The sequence below is a fragment of the Selaginella moellendorffii genome, unplaced genomic scaffold (assembly GCF_000143415.4).
Source record: "Selaginella moellendorffii unplaced genomic scaffold, v1.0 SELMOscaffold_5, whole genome shotgun sequence".
Classification (NCBI taxonomy): Eukaryota; Viridiplantae; Streptophyta; class Lycopodiopsida; order Selaginellales; family Selaginellaceae; genus Selaginella; species Selaginella moellendorffii.
This window is the reverse complement of record NW_003314266.1, coordinates 3,003,965-3,025,535: the sequence shown is the minus strand read 5'-3', so window position 1 is coordinate 3,025,535 and position 21,571 is coordinate 3,003,965. Positions and strand designations below refer to the sequence as shown.

Sequence of the window (21,571 nt, the reverse complement as noted above, 5' to 3'; positions counted from 1 at the left end):
CCACAATCTGTATATACTCATCATAAATCTGATTTGATGTGAAATCCTACTGAATCATATGAATCACCCAATGCCAAATATTTGCTGAAAGCTTCTGAGGAAATAATGACTTTCCTCCAGTCAAATCAAGTTGACCATGACAAGGAATCTTATTCTTATCGCAATGCTCTCTATGATAATATGTAATTTGCACATAATCAGGCCATTTGTAAAACTATTTGACCAAAAAATTGCAAAAGGCAGCCCCGCTTATTAGAATTTTGACTTAGTCTACTTCCAGGTTCTAACTTTGGTGTAGATTCAGCAATCATAATAGAGGATGTTTCACGAGCATCTTGTTTTCCATATTCACACCAATACCTGTATCAAGAAGTTAGTAATTATATTTTGTTAAAAAAATATACCTGATTAATGATAAAAAAGCTTGCGTTTTTGGGTTGTTTCAAATCTCCAAGATCACGATTTTTGTTAGAAAATTGCCAAAAATCCACTTTATCACCCCTTCTCCTCTCACCATCTGAAAACTTGTTCACATTATTTTGTAATATATACACAATAGGAGCTATAGTTTCATTAGATTTAGACAAATTCCAATCTAAATCATCTGCACAAAAATAATCCCTTTCATGGAATTCTTGCACCTCATCAAGCCATGGGGGATCCTAAATGATTTTCTTAAATCAATATGAAGTTGAATTGATTGTTTACCTCTAGAAATTGATGTGCTGCTGCCATGCTTGATCATAAAAAAAACAGAAACATTTTTAGTCACTTATGGGGCAACCATCCGGTGTGAATGGGTGGACTAGGGCGTGCTGATTGAAATTTGGCAAGTGTTGGGGCTCTGGCCACGTGGAAGTAATTTTAAATGTGCGGGGGCGGGTGGGAGTGCGGGCGGGAGCCGTGAGGGTGAGTGGGCAAGTGGGAGCTGCACGCGGGCGATAGTTGCGGGCGGGAGTGCACAGCGGCGACGGACGGGAGATGGGAGTGCGCTGGAGATAAAACAAAAAGAAGGGCCGATGCCACATCATCATTAGGTAAGTAGAGAGAGAATGAATTAAGATGGTGTTTAATGGGAGGCTTGAGTGACGATCCATATGGGTTTAAATATAAAGGGAAAAAGCCCATGAATAAAAATGCACCCTTTTTTCTAATTGGTTAAAGATCTTGGGATATTTAGGCCTTGAGTTTGAATAATACTGGACTAAATGACCTTCTGAGAAGTCCAAATTCAAGAGTTTACACGTATTAATAAAAGTGTACCCCTTTTCTAATTAGTAAAATTTTAGGATATTTCGGCTTAAGCATCCTTGAGTTTGAATAGTACTAGGCTAAATAGCCTCCCAAGAAGTCAAAACTTACATAAAACTTAAATAAAATATATTATAAAACTAAAAGAGAAAACTTAGACTAAAATCACTCCAAACTTAACGCTCCAATGTTTTGTATAAAATGACTCCTTTTATAATCATCATATCATATTTTATATTTTGTTGATATTATAAAATATTCCAAGAAAGGTAATGAATTTAGATAACTATTGTTAAATAGTAGTAGAAATCTTTATAAGGCTAGAGGTATGCTTAAATATAAAAGTTATATAGCAAATTATTTTATAAAGGTGGGCTTTATATTTGTCTATAACGAGTGTTGCTTAGGTTCAGTCTTTTTTCTTTGGATGCCTAAGCTTAAGCATAACTCCATTTTGCTTAAGCGTCCTTATTCTACTCTACTTGGGAAGATATACAAGTCAAAACATTTACCTCTTCATCAGAACTCTTTATTACTTGATTTAATAATACCACTTTTACTAATACAAGTGCTAACAATATCAATATCTCACTTTCTCTATTTAACAACTTATTATAAGTACCAAGAGATTAACTAACAAGCTATAGTAAGTGAATGTTACAACCTTTTTAACTTTCAATGAGAAAGTTCTTAAGGAAATAAGATATCAATACTAACTTATCATAATGGATCACTTTTAAGAAGTTAAATCTATTATAATGCTACTAATTGCAAATAGACTAGTGTCACTATCAACCATTTTGGGGTTGATCATCGTTTAACAAAAAACTTCATAAACACATTGCTCATAATCACAAGGATATGATATAAAAAATATAATGACTTGGTCATCAATCAAGTGATATCACAAACTAAGTCTATGCTACTACCACAAAGGTTTACACTAATATCAAGTGCCAATGTAATCATAAAATATAACATAAATGCCATACTCTATTGAAAGAGATTTATAACATTTAACACCACCAACTTCATTCACAATATAAATAATCTTATGCCATTCACTTTTTAACTAAACTTAAAATTAATCTAACACCAAGCTATTTAAAGAGCAATAATGAAGTTCCTTGGAAAAAGCCTTTTAATGGCAAGCCTCATCAAAATGGTTTAACACTTCATTACTTTCCATCTCATGGCACACCATTTAAAGACCACTATAACCAATATGTATCAATGTATAGATTCTTGATTGCATGATATGAACATAAGTAATAAAATCATACTTTATTACAAATTATATTTTAGAGAACAAAAGATGATTCACATGTTTAATCCTTTCTATGATGACACTCTTTTTGGATTCAACTTGACTAAATCTTTAATTTACATTTGCACTACCTTTAGTTCAATCTAAGAAAAGAGTATAAAAAAGAACAACAATAACTACTAGAATTGATAGATTAATCCCTATAGTCTTGATTAATCCATTTATAATTTTACCTAGGAAGGATCTACTAGTAGCTATAAATCATACCACTTATAGCAAACCTAATGAAGGTTTACTTTTACCTAAGATAAAGTAAAGGAAAAGATCAAAAGAGCTCTCGTAGCTTTCGAAACCTCACTGATAGCTTTGATTGATCCATTGAGTGATAGACACCTCCAACATTGAACTATCAGCTTCCAAACAGCGATGTTAGCGTGCCGTACACAGAGTACGGCAGTAGGACCTCTTGCGTTTTTCTTTTATCTGCAGTGACGGCGCGGTTAAAAAACTGCGCTTGTTTCCTGTACGGACCACTGACGGCGCTGTCTAACGGAATATTTTCTCTTTCTTTTACCCTTGTTACTTTACTCTTGCCCTTTTAATCCTCTAGTCTCATCAAAATGGCGGATTCCCTTATGGACGCCGACGATAATGCGATTGATCCATCTTCTCTCCCTCTCTCGCATCTTTCTTGATTGACTCCAGGGGAGCATTCTCGATCGATCGATCGATGGATGCACTATAGGTCGCAAGCAAGAGCTTCCATTGCTCCAGCGATGGAGATTATCAGCAGCTGGTAAGATAGTAATAATTCATAGTAGCAATTCATAATAGCAACTTATGGTAACCATTAAAAGGCTAACATTAATCCTACCAGCTTAAAGTATAATTTTATGTTGCTAATATATCTCACTCATTTGCCCAAGCATAAATTTATACAAATGGTACATCTGAAATCTATCTTATGAGCTCTCATACAATATAGTTCAAAATAATAATGAAAATCTTTACCTAAGGAATGCATCTAATACCCTAGCAACCACATGTATACCCATTCAAATTACCATTTTCATCTCCTTGTATGCAACAAGACTAATTACCCAATCTCACTAGATAGTACTATAATAAATTACCATGGGATAAAGAACCTTAACCCTTAGATATGCATGCTAAAGCCAATGGAGTGGGGCTTGAGTTTTAGAGCCTTGGGCCAAACAAAAGGATGGAAGCAAACTTTAGAGGATATAGTTAAAGAGTGAAAGAAAAAAAAACATAGAGCAATATTGAAATAGTTTTAGAGTTTCTAACATTTTAATGCCAAAATAAACACTCAAAACAAAGCCAAATAAAATTTAATGTTATTTTAGCATATGAGTGGTTTAAAGTGAGGATATAAATACTTCACCAACTAACATGGTATGGAGTTTAGACTTAGACTAAGTTAGATGCAAAACAAGAACAAACACGCATAATAGAAAATCAAACGATGTTTCAAGTTGATTAGCTATGCTCGCTTTACCCACTTTCCTTATTATACATTTAAAATCCCTATATACCCCCTCCCTATATAAAAGCACACTTTAGGCTTTCACTCTAGTCCCAAGAGTTTTTATAACAAGCTTAAAAACTTACTAAATATGGAATAATGTTAGATTATGAATTTAAAGATGAGACCAACACCATCATATTCAATATAATCTCTACATTTTATAAATATGTCCAATTGGCAAATCTAGGCACTTTCCATAAATAACTGATTAAATTAAAATAAGATTAATACATTCGTGAAAATGCATTGGTTGACACAATACTATCATTTAACAAATATTAGGAGACTTTGCTTAATGTTGTAGGGGTTCTTAATACTAGCAAATGCAAATAAACAACATAATTTTTCATCACTATGTCAAATATGGTTGACTAAATAATAATTTAGAATTTCCTTCCTTAATGCCCTTTCGATCTAAGTGTACATATGCTAATTAGTTTCTCAATTAACTTGGATAAAGATTGATAAAGGGTCTAGAGATATCAACCTTTTGTTGTTGTGGCAGTAAAAGAAAAATATTTGAAAATACTCATTAACAATTAACTTTTGATACATAAAATCACATTTGCGACACTCTCCCTTTTTCTTTCTCTTTTTTTGTTTTTAAGAAGCTTATTGTTTTAGTGTTAGTGGATTTTCTAAATGAGTATTTCATGCTGTTAGTAGTTGTTATGCTCAATATTCAATGTCACAATATGCAAAGTTAGATTTTCTTTTTATAAATGATGTTTAAGAGGCTCAAAAAGTTGAACTGTGGATTTAAGGGCTTCATGATGTTTTTGAAAATCCTATATAGTTTACTAATGACTTAACATTTCAATATTTTCATTCTTAATATTACTTTGAGGATGGCCTTTTTTATTTGGTAGGGACTATGCCTTATTACATATCTACATTTGCTAAGCTCATAATATTCCTCATTATGCTGCAAAAGGATGGTTCCATTATAGTGAATAACTCATAAGTGGATTCTCTTAAATAATAATTCTTATTGTAGAGTTCCATTAAAGTGAATAACTCATAAATGGATTCAAAGATGGTTCCATTATAGTCAATAACTCATAAATGGATTCTCTTGGATAATAATTCCAAGACCATTGATGTAAAGTTCCATTATAGTGAATAATTTATGAGTGTGGATAATAATTCTATTGATACTTCATTATATAAACTTTTATATATGTAAGCTTTTGAATTTAAATTTCTCAAAAGGTCATTTAGCCCAATACTATTCAAACTCAATAACATGTAACCCCAGATATATAAAGAATATCATAATAGATGGGCATGGAAGATAGGCATGGCTATAATATAAACTCATAGAATCCACGGAATGGGTATTGGATTCTCAGTCATTCTGCCAAAGGCTTAATGGAATATGCTAAGGTGTCCAAAAGTGAAAACCAAGCCAATCAGGATCTGCCAGGATTGCATGTGTGCTTGTGAGGCAGATGTATGAACACCAATTTTATGAATAACACAGCCTTTATGGTTTGTATTTTATTTGATGTTTGATGTGGGTTACCCAAAGCCAGAATTGGGCATATGCAAGAGAATAAATTTGGATATAATAGTGACTAACAACTAGCCTATTACTGTCGAGAATGGGCAACCTGCTATTCTGGCAGTTAACAAGTGTGCATGTGACCTTCATGGGGCTGTGCCTGAGTGGTTAAGACATGTGGCCGATGTTCTGGTACATGTTCTCAAGAACAATAGGTAAAGAGCTATTCTTGACTATAACATTTTTAATCCAACAGATACAGATGGTACGAGGCATGGACATTAGAATTGATCAGTACCAACTGTACATATGGTGAGCCACATTCCCATGGCATCAAGTGCACATCAACCTGCATTCATAACAGAATCCTAAAGTGATTCATCTGTAGCAAATTTAGGCTATTCTATTGCATCTCTACTGCATTCTTGCTCTTTTAGCTATGGCTAAAAGATTGTGAGGCATTTGTAGCAGACGCTTGTGGTTTTGACATGAGCCATGCCTGCTCCACCAGGAATATTTGGAGGAATATTTCATGATGGTTTGGTGTGTTCACTCCATCCTATGCAAAATACAGATAGCACTCATACCTTTGGACTTGACTTGGCTCGCTATAAAATCAGATGCTGGATTTAGGTTTTTCACAATCTTCAAGCTGAATGAAGCTTGATTCCGAAAATGTGCCTGGCTTTTGTTGTTCTTCTGCTTCTAATCATGATCGCCTCCTCATTCCTCGGAAAATTGCAAGCTCAACATGGTCGGCTTCCACCAGGTCCTATGCCTCTCCCAGTTTTAGGATCACTTCTTTCTCTCAGGAATCCACTGCATCGTCACTTTGCAAGCCTCACAAAGATCAATGGACCCATAATCCACATCAAGCTCGGGCTTGTGTCTTGCATAGTTGTGAACAGCTCTGAGATGGCCAGGGAGGTCCTGAGAGCTCATGATGTGGAGTTTGCTTACAGGCCTCTTTCAAAATTTGGAGAGTACTTCAGCTTCAGATGGAAAGATGTTGTGCTTGCTCCTTACGGAGAGTCCTGGAAGAACCTGAAGATGATCACGGCTCAACACTTGCTGAGTCCCAGTAGGCTGGATGCTGCTGCTGCTTACCAAGAATCTGAAATGGCGCTCGTGGTCAAAGATGTTGGACGTCTTGCCACCGCCTCCAAAGTCATCAATCTCAAACATTTCATTGATAAGTTTGTCTCTGGTGCGTTTTGCCAGGTTCTGTTTGGAAAGAGAGATGTGCCGGTTGTGGACTTGATCAGCCTGATTGAGAAGCAGACCCTGAGCATCAATGTCGGGAAGTTCATACGGCCACTTGATTGTCTTGATCTCCATGGAGTGAACCGGAGAATGAGGGATGATCTGATGCCAAAGTTGGAGTCTCTTCTTGCTAATATTATCCAAGAACACAAACAGTGCAAACTCGACATTGAATCCTCGGGCCAGGAATTCATTCCCAAGGACTGGACGGATGTGCTTCTGTCTCTCCAAGACGCTGCTGATAATAATCTCTCAGACATATCAATTATGGCCCTCCTCACTGTAAGTATCCGCAAAGTTCTTCATGGCTATGTCGGATGTTTGTTTCAGGATCTGGTTGCAGCGGGAATTGACAACATGAAGGGAGCTGTAGAGTGGGCGATGGCAGAAGTGATTCAGAACCCCCCTGTCATGCAAAAAGCGCAGGAAGAAATCCAAGACGCAATCGGGACCGAGCGCCTCCTAAGGCTTTCAGATGTCCCCGGCTTGCCTTACATGCACGCAATCCTGAAAGAGGTGTTGCGACTTCATCCAACAGGCCCACTTGGAGTCCCTCATTTTAATCCCACGGAAGCTGTTCTAGCTGGCTACAGGATTCCGAAAGGGTCCACTGTGCTCATCAATATCTGGGCAATTGGACGAGATCCAAAACACTGGCTTGACCCAGAAGACTTCCGTCCCGAACGCTTTCAAGGAACCGAGATCAAGGTGGTCGGACAAGAAGCGCAGCTGGAGATGATCCCATTCTCTGCTGGACGCAGGATGTGCCCGGGGCATCCAGTTGCTGTTCGTTTCATCCCCTTTGCAGTTGCCAGCCTGATTCATGCCTTTGATTGGAGCCTTCCACCGGATCAAAACTCGGTCGACCTGATGGAGAAGGGTGGTACAATCGCAAGCAAGCTGGCTTCAGAGCTAACAGCTGTTGCAAGTCCCCGGTTGAGCTGCAAATCTCTGTATGAATGAGGAATTCAACTGCCCCAATCTTTGACTTTGATTGTGAATGCCAATCGTTTTCCGGAGCCACTGGCACCAATATTCCTTTGGTTCTGGGATTTGAACCAATCTAATCTATGGTACCTTCCTGGTGGAAGCCGATCGTGTTTAGCTTGCGATTTTCCGAAGAATGAGGCGGCGATAATTAGAAGCAGAAGAACAAGAACAGCCAGCCACATTTTTGGAATTAATCCAATCGAAGATGTGAAAAACCCAAATTCAACATCCTTGCAGGAGGATACGACGTATGGCTACACCAGTTTCCTGGGCCATACGACCACACGTTCCACGAAGGTCATGATCAAGTTGGCCGATTAACTACAACCACTGTTCTTGTATATGCGCAGAGCCAGATGTCGAACGATCGGCCCTCTCACGCTTACGACCACATGCAAAGTCCACAATATGATCCGGTCAGTGATCCCAATCCAAGGTACGTACATATTATTCATGTTGGATCCATCTGCGCATGAGAGATGACTAGAAGCTCATCCTCCTCAGAAGCAATGGCATGTACCATGACCTGAGACTACTTGAAAATAATGAGGAAGAAGATATCGTTCCTGAGCGTTGTTCTACAGATTAGTCTCGGTAAAATTTCCAAGCTCTTTTCCTTGCCACCTTTAACATTTGGAATCTCTCGCATTAACTTGTCTAGTTCAACCATCAATTCTCTCTATGTGGAGCTACTTTTCAATGGCAAACACGGGTTGGTGAAATAACCGGACGATTGAGCTCTTCAAGAACTGAGGTTAGTCTTCGACAGGATCAAGCTCCACCCAGGCCATAGGAGCCAAGATCGGTTCATGCAAACGGATGATTTCAGTGGTTTTGCGGGCCAGCCAGTGACATGTGGAAAGAGTTTGCACCATGCACGCCAACTGCTGCCAGGGCCTCCACTCCAAGCTCGCGGATTTGCAGCTGGTATAGGAGGACTGGAACCTGTTAGTTTTCTAGTTAAACGACTGTTTCCCCTAACTACCACTTTGTCATTTTCTCCATGTAAATATATATAAGTCTTGTGTCCGCTCATTTCAGCGTCCACATGAATCTCTTGCCACCTTGGATTAGACTCCAGGCTGGCTATCTACACTCCCACTCAGCTGTGAGAGTCTATAATGCTCGTATCTTCACAATGTTGTTGAAACTTGTCTTTGCTCAAAGCTTTTGTCATAATGTCTGCTGTCATTTGCTTCGTCAAAACATATCTCAGCTGCACTCTGTTGAATAAATGTACATTTATCTCGAAGTGTTTGGTGCGGCCGTGGAACTTCAGATTCTTCAACAACTCGATCGCGCTTCGATTGTCACAAAACAAAGTCACTGGCTGCTGCACTGGAACACCAATCTGCTCCAGAAAATCTGTAAGCCACCTCACTTCTTGAGCTACTGTTGTTGCACTAATATATTTGGCCTCGGTGGATGAAAGTGCTGTGATTGCTTGTCGCTTGCTGCTCCAGCTGACAAGTCCACCACCTAGGAAAAATAGATATCCTGAGGTTGATCTTCTTGTGTCCTTGTCACCAGCCCAATTTGAGTCTGTAAAGCTGACAAGTTGCATACTCCTGGAGCTCCCACTACTGCTAGACACTCTGTTGTAGCTCAACTGATATCCCACTGTACCTCGCAAATATTTAAAAATTCGTTTAACAGCACTCCAATGAACTTCTCCTGGATTCTCAAGAAATCTTAAAACTGCTCCAACTGCAAATCCCAAGTCTAGTCTGGTACTGATGGCTAGATAAATAAGGCGTCCAACTCCTTGTCAATACGGAACTCTCGCCATCACTGCTTTCTCCTCCTCGGAGTTGGGAGTTTGCTCAATAGACAGCACAAGACCTGGATCCATTGGCGTCGCCACAGGCTTGCAATCTTCCATGTTGAACTTGTGCAAGATTTCTTCAACATAATGTGCTTGAGAGAGCTCGATGACTGCTGCTTCTCTGTCCCAAAGCACCTGGATCCCAAGGCAATAAGAAAGACATTTAGTCGCTGAAATCTAAAATTGGGATAAGAACTGTCGCTCAAAATAGCTGACGATTGTTGGCAGATGCGCTGCCATAATATTATCGTTGACATATAGAGCTAGAATAGAAAATGCATCTCCAAAGATAAAATATACACATTGGTATCTGCAAAAATCTACTTAAAGCCAATGGAGGAAAGAAACCTGTTCATGTATGCTCTAGGAGACTACTTCAAGCCATATAGTGCACGCTTAAGTTGACATACCTTCTGCTCCTGTCCTGGGATGGAGGAAAGAAACCTGTTCATGTGCTCGTACCATGCTCTAGGAGACTACTTCAAACCATATAGTGCACGCTTAAGTTGACATACCTTCTGCTCCTGTCCTGGGATGGAGGAAAGAAACCTGTTACCATGCTCTAGGAGACTACTTCAAGCCATATAGTCCACGCTTAAGTTGACATACCTTCTTCTCCTGCCCTGGGATGGAGGAAAGAAACCTGTTCATGTGCTCGTACCATGCTCTAAGAAACTACTTCAAGTCATATAGTCCACGCTTAAGTTGACATACCTTCTGCTCCTGTCCTGGGATGGAGGAAAGAAACCTGTTCATGTGCTCGTACCATGCTCTAGGAGACTACTTCAAGCCATATAGTCCACGCCTAAGTTGACATACCTTCTGCTCCTGTCCTGGGATGGAGGAAAGAAACCTGTTCATGTGCTCGTACCATGCTCTAGGAGACTACTTCAAGCCATATAGTGCACGCTTAAGTTGACATACCTTCTGCTCCTATCCTGGGATGATGAATCCATCTGCCTGTCTCCTCCTTAAGCTCACCATATAAAAACACCGTCTTGATATCAAGAATATGCTGCAAGACAGAATAGAAGACATTTTAGCCACTGGTGAAAAAGTCTCAGAAAATCCACTCCAGGTACTTGACTAAATCCTCTCGCTACAAAGCGAGCTAGATGTCAAGTCACTGCTCCAGTGGCATCCAATTTGCGCTTGAATATCCACTTGATTCTAACGATTTTCCTGCCTGGTGGGAGAGAAACAAGCTCCCAAACGTTGTTACATATCAAAGAGTTGTACTCCTCCTGCATAGCGGCCTTCCACTGTCCTGCTTCTGGTGATTGGAGAGCTCCACAAACTGTGCATGGTTCAAATTGACAGCAATTTGAGGCTGAGTCTTGAGCATCACGAGCTGCTTGCGATAAATAGCTAACTCTCCCACTGTGTGTCACAGCCCCAGAATAATTGGATCGGCTTCTTGCTGAGATCTTGCAGCCACGGGAGTACTAGGCAGCTGCCCTGGAGGAGACGACTCCTCCTCTGGTTCATCAACTGCTTCATCGTGACAGGACTGGGCAGGAAGCTGCTGCTCTGCTTCGACCTGCTGCTGAGGCTGAGGCTGCTGAACTCGCGGCTGCTGCTGGCCGTGCACTTGGGGCTGCGGCCCAGATGCTCTAGAAACGTCCTCTTCATCATAAAATAAAACATAATATGGAGTCTATGCTTGTAAAGAGATTTCTCATCAAACTTGACATCTCTGCTGATAAGAACTGATCTGGCTATTAGTCTCGAGACAATAGCCAACCATGATGCTCTTCGGCTCCAATTTTCTGCAATGACTGTTAGAAACTTTCTCATAAGCTATGCATCCAAAAACTCGTAGATGTCTCAAGCTGGCTTGCTTCCTGGTTCAAAGATGATAAGGAATATCTGCAAGAGGCTGGGTAGGCACTCGATTGCAAATATATGTGGCTGTATTAATTGCCTTGGCCCAGAACGATAGTGGCATTCCTGCGTGAATAAGCATGCTACGTGCACTCTCCATAAGAGTCCAGTTCATTCTTTCAGCAACTCCATTTTGAGCAGGACTATCTGGAGCTGTATCTTCATGCACATGGCCTAGACGCTCATGCCACAACTGGAGATTACTCGCTCGAGTTGAGAGCGCTCGATCTGGCTGCTTGTCTGGAACAACCATGGTGGCGTTGAGTTTATAAAGTCCAGAATAGCGTTGCCCTTGATCTCCTAGAAATGAGTTTTAAACATACATTTGACACGTGGCGTCAATGTAGGGGTGTTATGTTTTAGGGCAAAGCAAAGGCTCCATGGCGATGTTCTTCGCGAGGAAGGCCGGTCTCATCCCCAAGATCGCCCCACACAGCAGGCGCCCAGTCGCCTCCACTCTCCCCGCCGCCATGCCCAAGCTCCGAGAAGCCCGCCCCGCCGCCGAGCTCGAGTCCCTCAAGCACGTCCCCAAGCCGCCCAACATGAAGAGCTTGGCGATCTACCGCTGGGACCCCGACAACACGGGCAAGAAGCCATCGCTCCAGGTCTACTCGCTCAACACCAACGATTGCGGCCCCATGGTGCTGGACGCGCTCATCAAGATCAAGAACGAGATGGATCCCACTCTCACCTTCCGCCGCTCCTGCCGCGAGGGGATCTGCGGCTCCTGCGCCATGAACATCAATGGCAAGAACGGGCTGGCCTGTCTCACCAAGATGATCGTCGACGCGGGGGAGGAGACCACCATCACCCCGCTGCCGCATTTCTACGTGATGAAGGACTTGGTGGTGGACATGACCAACTTTTACCAGCAGTACAAGAGCGTGGAGCCGTGGCTCAAGAAGAAGAGCCCGCCGCCGGCCGGGACGAGGGAGCTCCTCCAGAGCAAGCGCGATCGGGAGAAGCTGGATGGCATGTACGAGTGTATACTTTGCGCGTGCTGCAGCTCGTCGTGCCCGAGCTACTGGTGGAATCCGGAGAGGTTCCTCGGCCCGGCTGCTTTGCTACACGCTCACAGGTACGATCGCTTACTTTTCTTCTGTTTTCGCTGCTTGGCTTGGAGACTTGGAAGAGTTTTCCTTCTTTGCTTTGGACTTATGTCTGGGTCTCTTGAGATCATTGATACATTCTTTGTCTTTTTTTTCTTCTTCTCGACGTGCAGGTTTTTTTTTTCTTTGGTGTGTCAGTACGGAGCGTTGTATTAGACTTTTTACCGAGTTGTGGCTTTGTGTTTAGCTTTTGGTGGAGTTTCTTGGTCGAGCTGCATAGGAAATCTTCTCACACTTTTTTTTTTTTATAATATTTTTTCCTTTGTCGTGAGTCGAAGTTTTTCTAAGATCATCTTGTTCAAGATCTTCCGTCCATGTAGATTTCGCAATTTTGTTTGTCTACATTCCTTCTCCAATCTTCCGGCTTGATTGGTAATTGCAGTTTGGCTTTTTGTTCTTTGTTCTTGCTGCCGGAGAACAAAGTGCTCCTGCTCTCCGTATTCTCCGTATTTATTCGCTTTTCTTTCTCTATTATCATCCTCTGACCTGGCATAACCCCGTCTCTACAGGTGGATCGCCGACAGCCGAGACGAATACCGGAACGAAAGGCTCCAGTCGGTCGAAGGCGATTACAAGCTCTACCGCTGCCACACAATCCGAAACTGCGAGAACGCGTGCCCCAAGAGCCTGAGCCCCGCCAACCAGATCATCAAAATCAAGGGCCTCATGCACAACTAAATACTTGCTCGGGACTTTCCTTCTTTCCGTTTTCCTTTCCTTCTCAAAGGCTTGTTCTTTTGTCCTAAGTTTCTTTGCCACTGTTTTTGTGATTTGTCCCTCCAGTCAAAGTGTCATGAGAGTGAGCGGGTCACCTCTGCAAGTCAAGCTCTTGAATCTCTCTCTCTCTCTCTCCCCCTTCTGGATCGTCCGGAGGAGAGCTTCCACCTTCAGTGCTAGCAAAGTCGGATACGTTGCTTTCGTCTGTTTCACTCGCTCCTCAGCTGATCCAGCGTGAGACACACCAGCCCAAGCGCGAATAGAAACTCTGGAACTCTGCGAGCCACAAGCGTCCGCGTCGAAGCAGTGCGCTTTCACTCTTGCTCACATACTTACGTGCGTCACTGGCGGCGAGAGGGGAAGGAAGGGAGTTCAAGGCAGGCCCTCCGGGAGTGACAAGCGGCCCTTTGCAACACAAAGTGGGGGCCTGGGCGCTTTTATGGACCGCGAACACGCAAAAAGAGAGGATCGCATGGGCGTGCCTCTCTGCCAAACACCATTTTCCCGAGAGAGAGAGAGAGAGATTGGATTTTGTCAACCTTTTGGCTGACTGACAGGTTGAGGATTTGCTTTGGCGAGCAAGCAAGGTTTCTTTAGCTTGGGTTTCGTTTTCACCAGAGTCTCGAGCAGTGGACAAGATGCCTACGAGTAGGCTTGAAAATGCCGTCTCACCTATCTCCTTTTTGTTAGTCGTTGATTTAGTCGTTGATTATAGGCAAAGACAACTTTGCCTGTAATACTGATCCGAGATACACAACGTTTCGTCGCTATAAAGAGAGGGGTCGTTTACTCTCGGCAAGATCACAGTGGTTTTTTCTTCCTCTTCTGCGCTTTTCTCTCCTCTTCTCAAACTCACAACTTGAGAACCAAAAGGAAGAAGAAAAACCAAAGCTCTAGCGCCTGCGCTGCTTGCTTCCGAGAGTTTGCGAGCTCTTCGTTGCTGGTTCGTTCGTTCGTTCGTTCCTTCTTTCCTCGCTAACTCGACTCGGTCGAACAGGAAAGACGATCATGACGATCCAGGATTTCCAGAGCAGTGGAAAGGCCACAGTCCTGGCCGTCGGCACCGCGGTTCCGCCAAAAGAGTTCGACCAGAGCACGTACCCCGACTTCTTCTTCAACGTCACCAATTGCAATGAAAAGGTGGAGCTCAAGGGCAAGTTCCAGCGCATCTGTAAGTCCTCCACCCTCGGATGCCCGGTCCCGGCATTCCCCGCTCACGTAGAAAAATCTCGTTTCTTCGTAGCAAAGCTTCTCGCTTCTGATCACGTCGTCCCTGGATTTCGTTTCTGCGCATTGCAGGTGACAGGTCAGGCATAAAAAAGAGACATTTTTACCTGGACGAGGAGATCCTCAAGGCCAACCCGGGGATGTGCACGTACATGGAGGCGTCGCTGGACGTGAGGCAGGACATCGCGGTGCGGGAGGTTCCAAAGCTGGCCAAGGAGGCGGCCCTCAAGGCGATCAAGGAGTGGGGGCAGCCAAAGTCGAGAATCACGCACTTGGTCTTCGGCACCACCAGCGGGGTCGACATGCCTGGGGCCGACTTCCAGCTCCTCAAGCTCCTCGGCCTCCGCCCGAACGTCAAGCGCGTCATGCTCTACCAGCAGGGCTGCTTCGCCGGTGCCACCGTCACCAGAGTCGCCAAGGATCTGGCCGAGAACAACCCCGGAGCTCGAGTCCTCGTTGCATGCAGCGAAGTCACGGCGGTCACCTTCCGGGCTCCGTCCGAGACGCACCTCGACGGACTGGTCGGCTCGGCTCTGTTTGGCGATGGCGCCGCGGCTCTCATCATCGGCTCCAGTCCCACTCCCGTTGAGAAGCCACTGTTTGAAGTCCACTGGAGCGGACAGTGCGTTCTTCCCGACAGTGATGGAGCAATCCTGGGACACCTGCGCGAGGCCGGCCTCGTCTTCCACCTCCTCAAGGACGTCCCCGGCATCATCTCCAAGAACATCGAGAAGCTGCTGGCAGAGCCTCTCGACTATGTCAAGAGCGTGGACGAGGCGAGCCCGGCCTACACTGACTTGTTCTGGGTGGTCCATCCCGGAGGTCCCGCGATTCTCGATCAGGTAGAGGCCAAGCTCAAGCTCGACAAGGACCGGATGCAGGCCACTCGCGACGTGCTAGCACAGTATGGAAACATGTCGAGCGCCTCTGTTCTCTTTGTTCTCGACCAGATGAGGAAGCGGTCCGTGGAGCTCAACAAGGATACCACCGGGGACGGATTGAAGTGGGGTGTGATGCTCGGTTTCGGCCCCGGCCTCACGGTTGAGACTCTGCTCCTCAAGAGCATCTAGGCAAGATTTGCAGTGCCCGAGAAACAACATAAAAGGTGAGGGGGTGTCAGTAGATCATGCATTACAGGGGGAAGACAAAGTACTACCATGAAGTACAAACAAAAGTTGTTTGTAGAAATGCAATCGAAGAGTCACGAGCGAGATGGATTTCCTAAGCACGAATAAAAACAGAAAGAAAACCGTGAGCAAGATGAAGAAAATGTGTTTGTAATTTTACGTACTCGAGCAGAGGCCGACCATAAAGAAGTTATCCTTCATTTCGTACTGTGGCGTGTCCCACCGTTCATCTCAGGATCCACGAAAGCAACGCCCGACCGGCACTCAACGTGTTATTGCAAAGGCGGGTCCAGGAAAGATTGAATAGGCGCTGTTGACACATACCCCAAATGAAGCTTCCAGCCACTTCCAGTCCGTGGTACCGGAAACACTAGTTACAAAGATCGGAAGGGAAGGTGAAGAAAGAGAGAAATCCCTCTTACCTTTATCAACTGGAAAGACTTAACGATTAGACGTAAGGCCGACTAAGTACTGTGCTGACGAAGTATTTTCCTGTAGATAGCCGACAAAGTTATCAGCACAGTACTGAAAGATCTTAGGCTTGCCTCGACTTTCCACCACTGGCTCTCACTCGTCCGCGTCGCCGGAGAAGATACTTGTGAGAAGCGAGTACGGGGCGGGCACCACTTGATCCAGCTCCATGGCACTAGTTGCAACTCGGACTCCACGCTCGGCGTCGAAAAAAGTCTTACAGGCGCCGAGAAGTGCTGTCCATGCCACGACATCGGCATGAAATGGCATGCTGTTGATCAAGTCCTCTGAATCGTCCAGGTCGCCTTGGCGTGCCAGAAGATCGACCATCGCCCCGTAAACCTCCGGTGTTGGCGTGACTCCGTGGTCGAAGCTCATGGACCGGAAGTAGTCCCAGGATCTGTCCACGAGCCCCTCGTGACTGCATCCGGGGAAGAGGCTCATAAAAGTGACGCTGTTCGGTTCAACGCCATCCAGGATCATGCTATGGAACAGTGACAGTGTCTCCACCCCCTGTCCCTGCTGAGAGTAGGCCGAGAGCATCGCGTTCCATGCAACCACGGGCTTGAGCTTCATCCTGTCAAACAGCTCCCGAGCTGCTCCAAACTTCCCACACTTTCCGTAGAGATTGACGAGTGCCACCAGTATCACGTCGGAAGCCACAACTCGCGATTGGATTGCCTTCCCCTGCAAGAAGTTTCCAGCGGCAGTGCAGGCTCCGAGGACGCTGATGAAGGTTATGTCGTTGGCCTTGCAGCCCTCTACCTCCATCCGCTGGAACAGCTTCAAAGCCTCACTTCCGTGGCCAAGCTGCACGTATGCCTCTATCATCGCTGTCCACGAGACGACCGTCTTCCAGGTGAGTCGATCAAAGACGGACCTTGCGCTCTCCAGGCTACCGCATTTGCTGTACATGTTGACGAGAGCCGAGCCCACGACCGGGTCCTGCTCGAATCCCCCGGTAAGGACTCGCCCGTGAATGGCTGCTCCCTCTGCCAGATATTCAGCGTCACAGCAAGCTCCAAGAGCATTGATGAAAGTTACCTCGTCCTGCTGCACGTCCATGCGATGGAAGTAGCGGAGAGCCCCGTCCATTTGCCCGTGCTGGACGCACGCCCCGATGATGGCGTTCCAAGACGGGGTGTTTCTTCTTGGCATTGTGTCGAAGGCTCGCCGGGCAGCCTCCAAACTTCCACACTTGCTATACGCAGTGATGAAAGTGTTTTGCAATATGATGTCTGCCTCGGTGCCGCAAGCTAGCACACGATCCTGGAGCTCGGATCCCACCGAAAGCATCTCTTTTCCCGAACAACCGGTCAGGAGCGACGTAAAAGTGATGTTGTTGGCCTTCACTCCATCCAGGTCCATGAGATGGAATGTATGAACAGCTCCACCTCCATATCCATGCTGAGCGTAAGCTCCAACCATGGCATTCCATCCAGCCAAGTCCCTGTGCTCCATTCTATCAAACACCGCTCGAGCATCCTCCAGGCTCCCACACTTCCCATACATATTAACCAGCGCGTTCCCCAGAGTTTTTCCAGCGAAAACCTGTGACTGGAACCCGGCAGCTATGATCCCAGCGTGAATCCTCCTTCCTTCTTCGATATCCCCCAGCGAAGAGCACGCATCCAGCGCGCTCACGAAAGTTATCTCTGTCGGCCTCACGTCCATCCTGTGGAAGAGCTCTAGCGCTTGAGCTCCATACCGCTCGTCTTGAGCGTAGCAGCCGATCATCGATGTCCAAGACACGACGTCCCTCCTCCACATCCTGTCAAACACCGCCTTGCCATCCTCGGCGCTCCCACACTTCCCATACGTGTGGATGAGAGCATTGCAAAGTACCACATCCTCATCCACGGCGTTTTGGCGATGATGCGTGACGTGCGAGTGGATCCTCTTGGCCTCTTCCAGGTCTCGCAGATTGGAGCACGCCCCAAGAACTGCGAGGAATGTGACCCTGTTTGGCTGCGCATCCATCTCATAGAACATTGCCACCGCGTCCTCGAAATGCCCGTTGTTGGCAAATGCCGCGATGGCGATGTTCCACGAGTAGACATTCTTGTGCCAGATTCTCGCAAACGCTGCCTGCGCCGCGGCCAAATCCCCACACCTCCCATAGATCTGGACCAAGACATTCCCAAAAAACGTCCCCCTGTCACGGCCGCTGGCGATCGCGTGCTCGTGGATGAGCTTCGCATCCGCCGCCGCCCCGGATTCACCACATTTCCGGAGGAAAGCAGCGTAGGCGCTGTCGAGCTCGTCGCCGCGGGCGCCGATGTGATCTAGCGCTTCTCGCAGGCCGGCGCTCGGGATTATGCGCTTGTCTGGATCGAAAGCCGCTAGATCGGACGCGAAACGCAAGAATCCCGACACACCATACCTCAGCACCTTCCCCGCCTTCCTGAGCATTCAAGAGCATTTGCCCTCACACGTCCACGTGGAAGACACGCGTAAAAAACAAAGTACACGTGTTGATTATAAAAGGCTGACGTGGAGGCCACGCATGACAAACAGTCGTGACTCGAGAATTTCATCCCCTGGAGAGTAAAAAGAATAGAAGAGGGAAGAAAACGAACGAACAAGAATGGCGGACGACGATCGAGAACATCGCAGTAAAGATCGAGACCCGCGGCAGCATTTTGGAGACGCCAAGAACGCTGGAAGTGAGGGGTAAATCTTCTCTTTTCTCGATCAAATTCTTTTCCTTGGATCGCGTTGCTCCTCCTAGAAAAGTTTGCCTGATTGATCATCCTGCGATGAGATGCATCCTTAGAGTTTGCAAGTATAGATATCAAGCGTTTTCTTACACTGCGTAAATCTTCGATCTCCTTGGACCGTATTGCTCGATCTCGAGAAGTTTGCCTGCTTGATCATCCTGCGCTGAGATTCATTCTTTGAGTTTGGAAAGTAGCGAAGAGAGATCAAGCGTTTGCTTACACTGTGTAAGTTGTGTCGTCGTTACAGCCTAGCGAAAGCGAGAGAGGCAGCTCAAGCTCTGAGCCAGGGCCTTGGAGCAGCTCTCGGGATAGCAAAGGACGACGCACAGGAGAGCTACTCTGGAGCCAAAGAGAAAACAAAGTCAGCATACGAGAACGTCAAGAGCAAGGCCAAGGAGCAAAAGATAGCAGCACAGGAAACTATTGGGGAGGGACAAGAGCGAGCCAGGAATCTCTACGAGAATGCAAAGATCAAGGCTAGCGAGAAGAAGGTGGCGGCGCAGGAGAGCATTGGGGAGGGACAAGAGCGAGCCAGCAACGCTTACGAGAATGCAAAGAACAAAGCCGGCGAGCAAAAGGTGGCCGCACAGGAGAGGATTGGAGAGGGACAAGAGCGGGCCAGAAGTGCTTACGAGAGCACGAAGAACAAGGCCAGCGAGCAAGCGGCAGCGGCACACCAGGCAGCACGGGAAGCCGAGGAGAGACGGGGCGGAGAAGGAGAAGGCTGGTTTCAGCGAGGATTTCTCCTGGCAGCGTATGACAAAGCAGCCGAGGCGATCTCGTCGGCTACGTCAAAACCCGAGGGAGGAAGCATAGGACACGAAGACGCTGCTGAGCGAGGCAAGCAAGTCGCAGGAGACGCTGCGGGGAAAGCGAAAGAGACTTCTCACGAAACCAAGAACAAAGGCCAGCAAGCAGTGGAAGGAAACAAGCAACTGTCAAGAGATGCCGCAGACAAAGCAAAGGAGACTTCTAACGAGGCAAAGCACAGAGGTCAGCAAGCCGTGGATCAAACGTCCAAAGAAGCTAGAGAGGCTTCTCACGAAACAAAGCAAAAAGGCGAGCAAGTACTGGATCAAACGAAAGAGAAAGTTGGCAGTCACGCGGACGAAGCAAGACGCACAGGACGTCAGGTTGCGGATGAAGCGAGAGAGAAAGGGAACGAAGGCAAAGGTTTCCTCCAATCCATGGCAGATTCTGTAGCTGGATTTGTGACGGGTGAATCCGAACAAGGACGGGAGTTTAGAGGCAAAACCAGAAGCACTATCGACGAAACGAAGCAAAAAGCCCAAGACACTGCAAGTGGAGTGTCACAGAAAGGCCAAGAGTATGGCGATCAAGTGAAGCAGAAAGTGGACGAGGTTAGCAACAAAGGCCGACAAGTAGCTCACGATGCACGGGATAAAATGCAAGACATGAAAGAGAGAGGACAAGGTACAGCCAGTGATCAAGTTCACGAAGAGAAAGGTTTTTTGCAGTCCATCACAGACTCAGCAACTGCGTTTCTTTCGGGTGAATCAGAGGAAGGACGGGAGATCCGGGACAGAATGAAGGACACCGCTGATAGAACATCGCAGGCAGCTCGGGAGAAAGGCCAAGAGTTTGGTGATCAGGCGAGGCAAAAAGCCGACGACACGAGCAACAAGGGACGACAGGTAGCTCACGATGCAAGAAATAAAATGCAAGAAACGAAGGAGAGAGGACAAGGTACAACCAGTGATCAAGTATACGAAGAAAAAGGTTTTTTGCAGTCCATCACAGACTCAGCAAGCTCGTTTCTTTCGGGTGAATCAGAGGAAGGACGGGAGATCCGGGATAGAATGAAAGACACGGCCGATAGAATGTCTCACGATGCTCGGGAGAAAAGCAAGCAGGCTGCGGATAAAACGAGGGAGAAAGCCGACGAGACCAAACAAAAGTCTCACGAGATGGCTGATGCGACGAGAGGTAAAGCTCAAGAGGAGAGGGGATTCATGCAGTCCATAACCGACTCGGTCACTGCGTTTGTCACGGGTGAACCAGACAAGGGACGAGAGATGCAGGAGAAAACCAGGGGAAAAGTTGATGAAACGAAGCAGAAGGCTCACGAGACCTCGGGTGAAGCTCAACGAAAGGGCCAGCAGTTCGCCGATCAGTCGAAACAAAAATCTCAAGACGTGAAAGAGAGAGGACAAGATATGGCTGATGCAGCAAAATGTGAGGCTAGACAAGAGAAGGGATTTATGCAATAACTGACCGTGCTTGTCTCTGGAGAATCAGACAAAGGACGAGAAATGCAAGACAAAACGAGAAGCACAGCCGATGAAGCCAAGCAAAAAGGCCGAGAAACTTCGAATGAGGCTCGAGAAAAAGGAGAGCATGTTGTCGATCAAGCAAGAGGAAAGTCGGGACACCACGCTGCTGAGGCTCGGGACAAAGGTCGACAATTTGCTGACCAGTCGAAGCAAAAAACTCAAGACGTGAAAGAGCGAGGACAAGAGATGTCTGATGCAACGAGAGGTAAAGCGCAAGAGGAGAAGGGATTCATGCACTCACTCACAGACTCAGTCACGGCATTCGTCACCGGTGATCAGACGAGGGGCGAGAGATGCAAGACAAAGCGAGAAGCACAGCTGATGAAGTCAAGCGAAAAGGCCGAGAAACTTCGGATGAGGCTAGACAAAAAGG

At 45.9% G+C, this 21,571-nt stretch overlaps 5 protein-coding genes across 11 annotated transcripts in view; 3 read left to right on the top strand and 2 right to left on the bottom strand.

The window, feature by feature from the left end:
* Positions 1 to 6,234: 6,234 nt before the first annotated feature.
* LOC112344692 (flavonoid 3'-monooxygenase-like) lies at positions 6,235 to 7,924 on the top strand. Its single transcript, XM_024669974.1, has 2 exons — positions 6,235 to 7,116; positions 7,165 to 7,924. The coding sequence occupies exons 1-2, from the start codon at positions 6,247 to 6,249 to the stop codon at positions 7,795 to 7,797; spliced, it is 1,503 nt and encodes a 500-aa protein (XP_024525742.1). The 5' UTR covers positions 6,235 to 6,246; the 3' UTR covers positions 7,798 to 7,924.
* Positions 7,925 to 14,152: 6,228 nt separating this feature from the next.
* On the top strand, positions 14,153 to 15,918 carry LOC9660514 (chalcone synthase 6-4). Of its 2 annotated transcripts, XM_002965263.2 has the most exons (3): positions 14,154 to 14,302; positions 14,357 to 14,530; positions 14,659 to 15,918. In XM_002965263.2, exons 2-3 carry the CDS (start codon positions 14,368 to 14,370, stop codon positions 15,654 to 15,656), a joined length of 1,161 nt encoding a protein of 386 aa, XP_002965309.1. In that variant the 5' UTR covers positions 14,154 to 14,302; positions 14,357 to 14,367; the 3' UTR covers positions 15,657 to 15,918. The 2 variants fall into 2 exon arrangements, with proteins under 2 accessions (XP_024525749.1, XP_002965309.1); XM_024669981.1 differs by having other exon boundaries at positions 14,153 to 14,530.
* On the bottom strand, positions 15,686 to 18,596 carry LOC112344742 (pentatricopeptide repeat-containing protein At5g27110-like). The gene is made up of 2 exons (XM_024670071.1): positions 16,136 to 18,596; positions 15,686 to 16,083 (listed from the first exon to the last, which is right to left on the bottom strand). The coding sequence occupies exon 1, from the start codon at positions 18,594 to 18,596 to the stop codon at positions 16,281 to 16,283; it is 2,316 nt and encodes a 771-aa protein (XP_024525839.1). The 3' UTR covers positions 15,686 to 16,083; positions 16,136 to 16,280.
* A 42-nt stretch (positions 18,597 to 18,638) lies between these two features.
* LOC9660512 (BTB/POZ domain-containing protein At2g04740) overlaps positions 18,639 to 21,571 on the bottom strand; it is an 8,249-nt gene continuing 5,316 nt past the window's right edge. For 3 of the 6 annotated variants that reach the window (XM_024669965.1, XM_024669969.1, XM_024669966.1), the window contains 3 exons: positions 19,125 to 19,243; positions 18,995 to 19,067; positions 18,639 to 18,938 (listed from right to left, as the gene is read on the bottom strand). The gene's annotated coding sequence lies outside the window, so the exon portion shown is untranslated. The remainder of the gene's footprint in view (positions 18,939 to 18,994; positions 19,068 to 19,124; positions 19,244 to 21,571) is intronic. The other 3 variants (XM_024669967.1, XM_024669970.1, XM_024669968.1) reach the window with 3 other exon arrangements.
* On the top strand, positions 18,772 to 21,418 carry LOC112344741 (late embryogenesis abundant protein At3g53040-like). Its single transcript, XM_024670070.1, has 2 exons — positions 18,772 to 18,857; positions 19,152 to 21,418. Exons 1-2 carry the CDS (start codon positions 18,772 to 18,774, stop codon positions 21,133 to 21,135), a joined length of 2,070 nt encoding a protein of 689 aa, XP_024525838.1. The 3' UTR covers positions 21,136 to 21,418.

What these genes read in the sequence shown, in the direction of transcription:
- LOC112344742 (XM_024670071.1), bottom strand. Translation starts at nt 18,596, where the DNA reads ATGCTCAGGAAGGCGGGGAAGGTGCTGAGGTATGGTGTGTCGGGATTC.
- LOC112344741 (XM_024670070.1), top strand. Translation starts at nt 18,772, where the DNA reads ATGGCGGACGACGATCGAGAACATCGCAGTAAAGATCGAGACCCGCGG. An exon ending in AAGAACGCTGGAAGTGAGGG is followed by an intron (nt 18,858 to 19,151) that starts GTAAATCTTCTC and finishes TCGTCGTTACAG; the next exon opens with CCTAGCGAAAGCGAGAGAGG.
- LOC9660514 (XM_024669981.1), top strand. Translation starts at nt 14,368, where the DNA reads ATGACGATCCAGGATTTCCAGAGCAGTGGAAAGGCCACAGTCCTGGCC. An exon ending in GGGCAAGTTCCAGCGCATCT is followed by an intron (nt 14,531 to 14,658) that starts GTAAGTCCTCCA and finishes TGCGCATTGCAG; the next exon opens with GTGACAGGTCAGGCATAAAA.
- LOC112344692 (XM_024669974.1), top strand. Translation starts at nt 6,247, where the DNA reads ATGTGCCTGGCTTTTGTTGTTCTTCTGCTTCTAATCATGATCGCCTCC. An exon ending in CAATTATGGCCCTCCTCACT is followed by an intron (nt 7,117 to 7,164) that starts GTAAGTATCCGC and finishes TGTTTGTTTCAG; the next exon opens with GATCTGGTTGCAGCGGGAAT.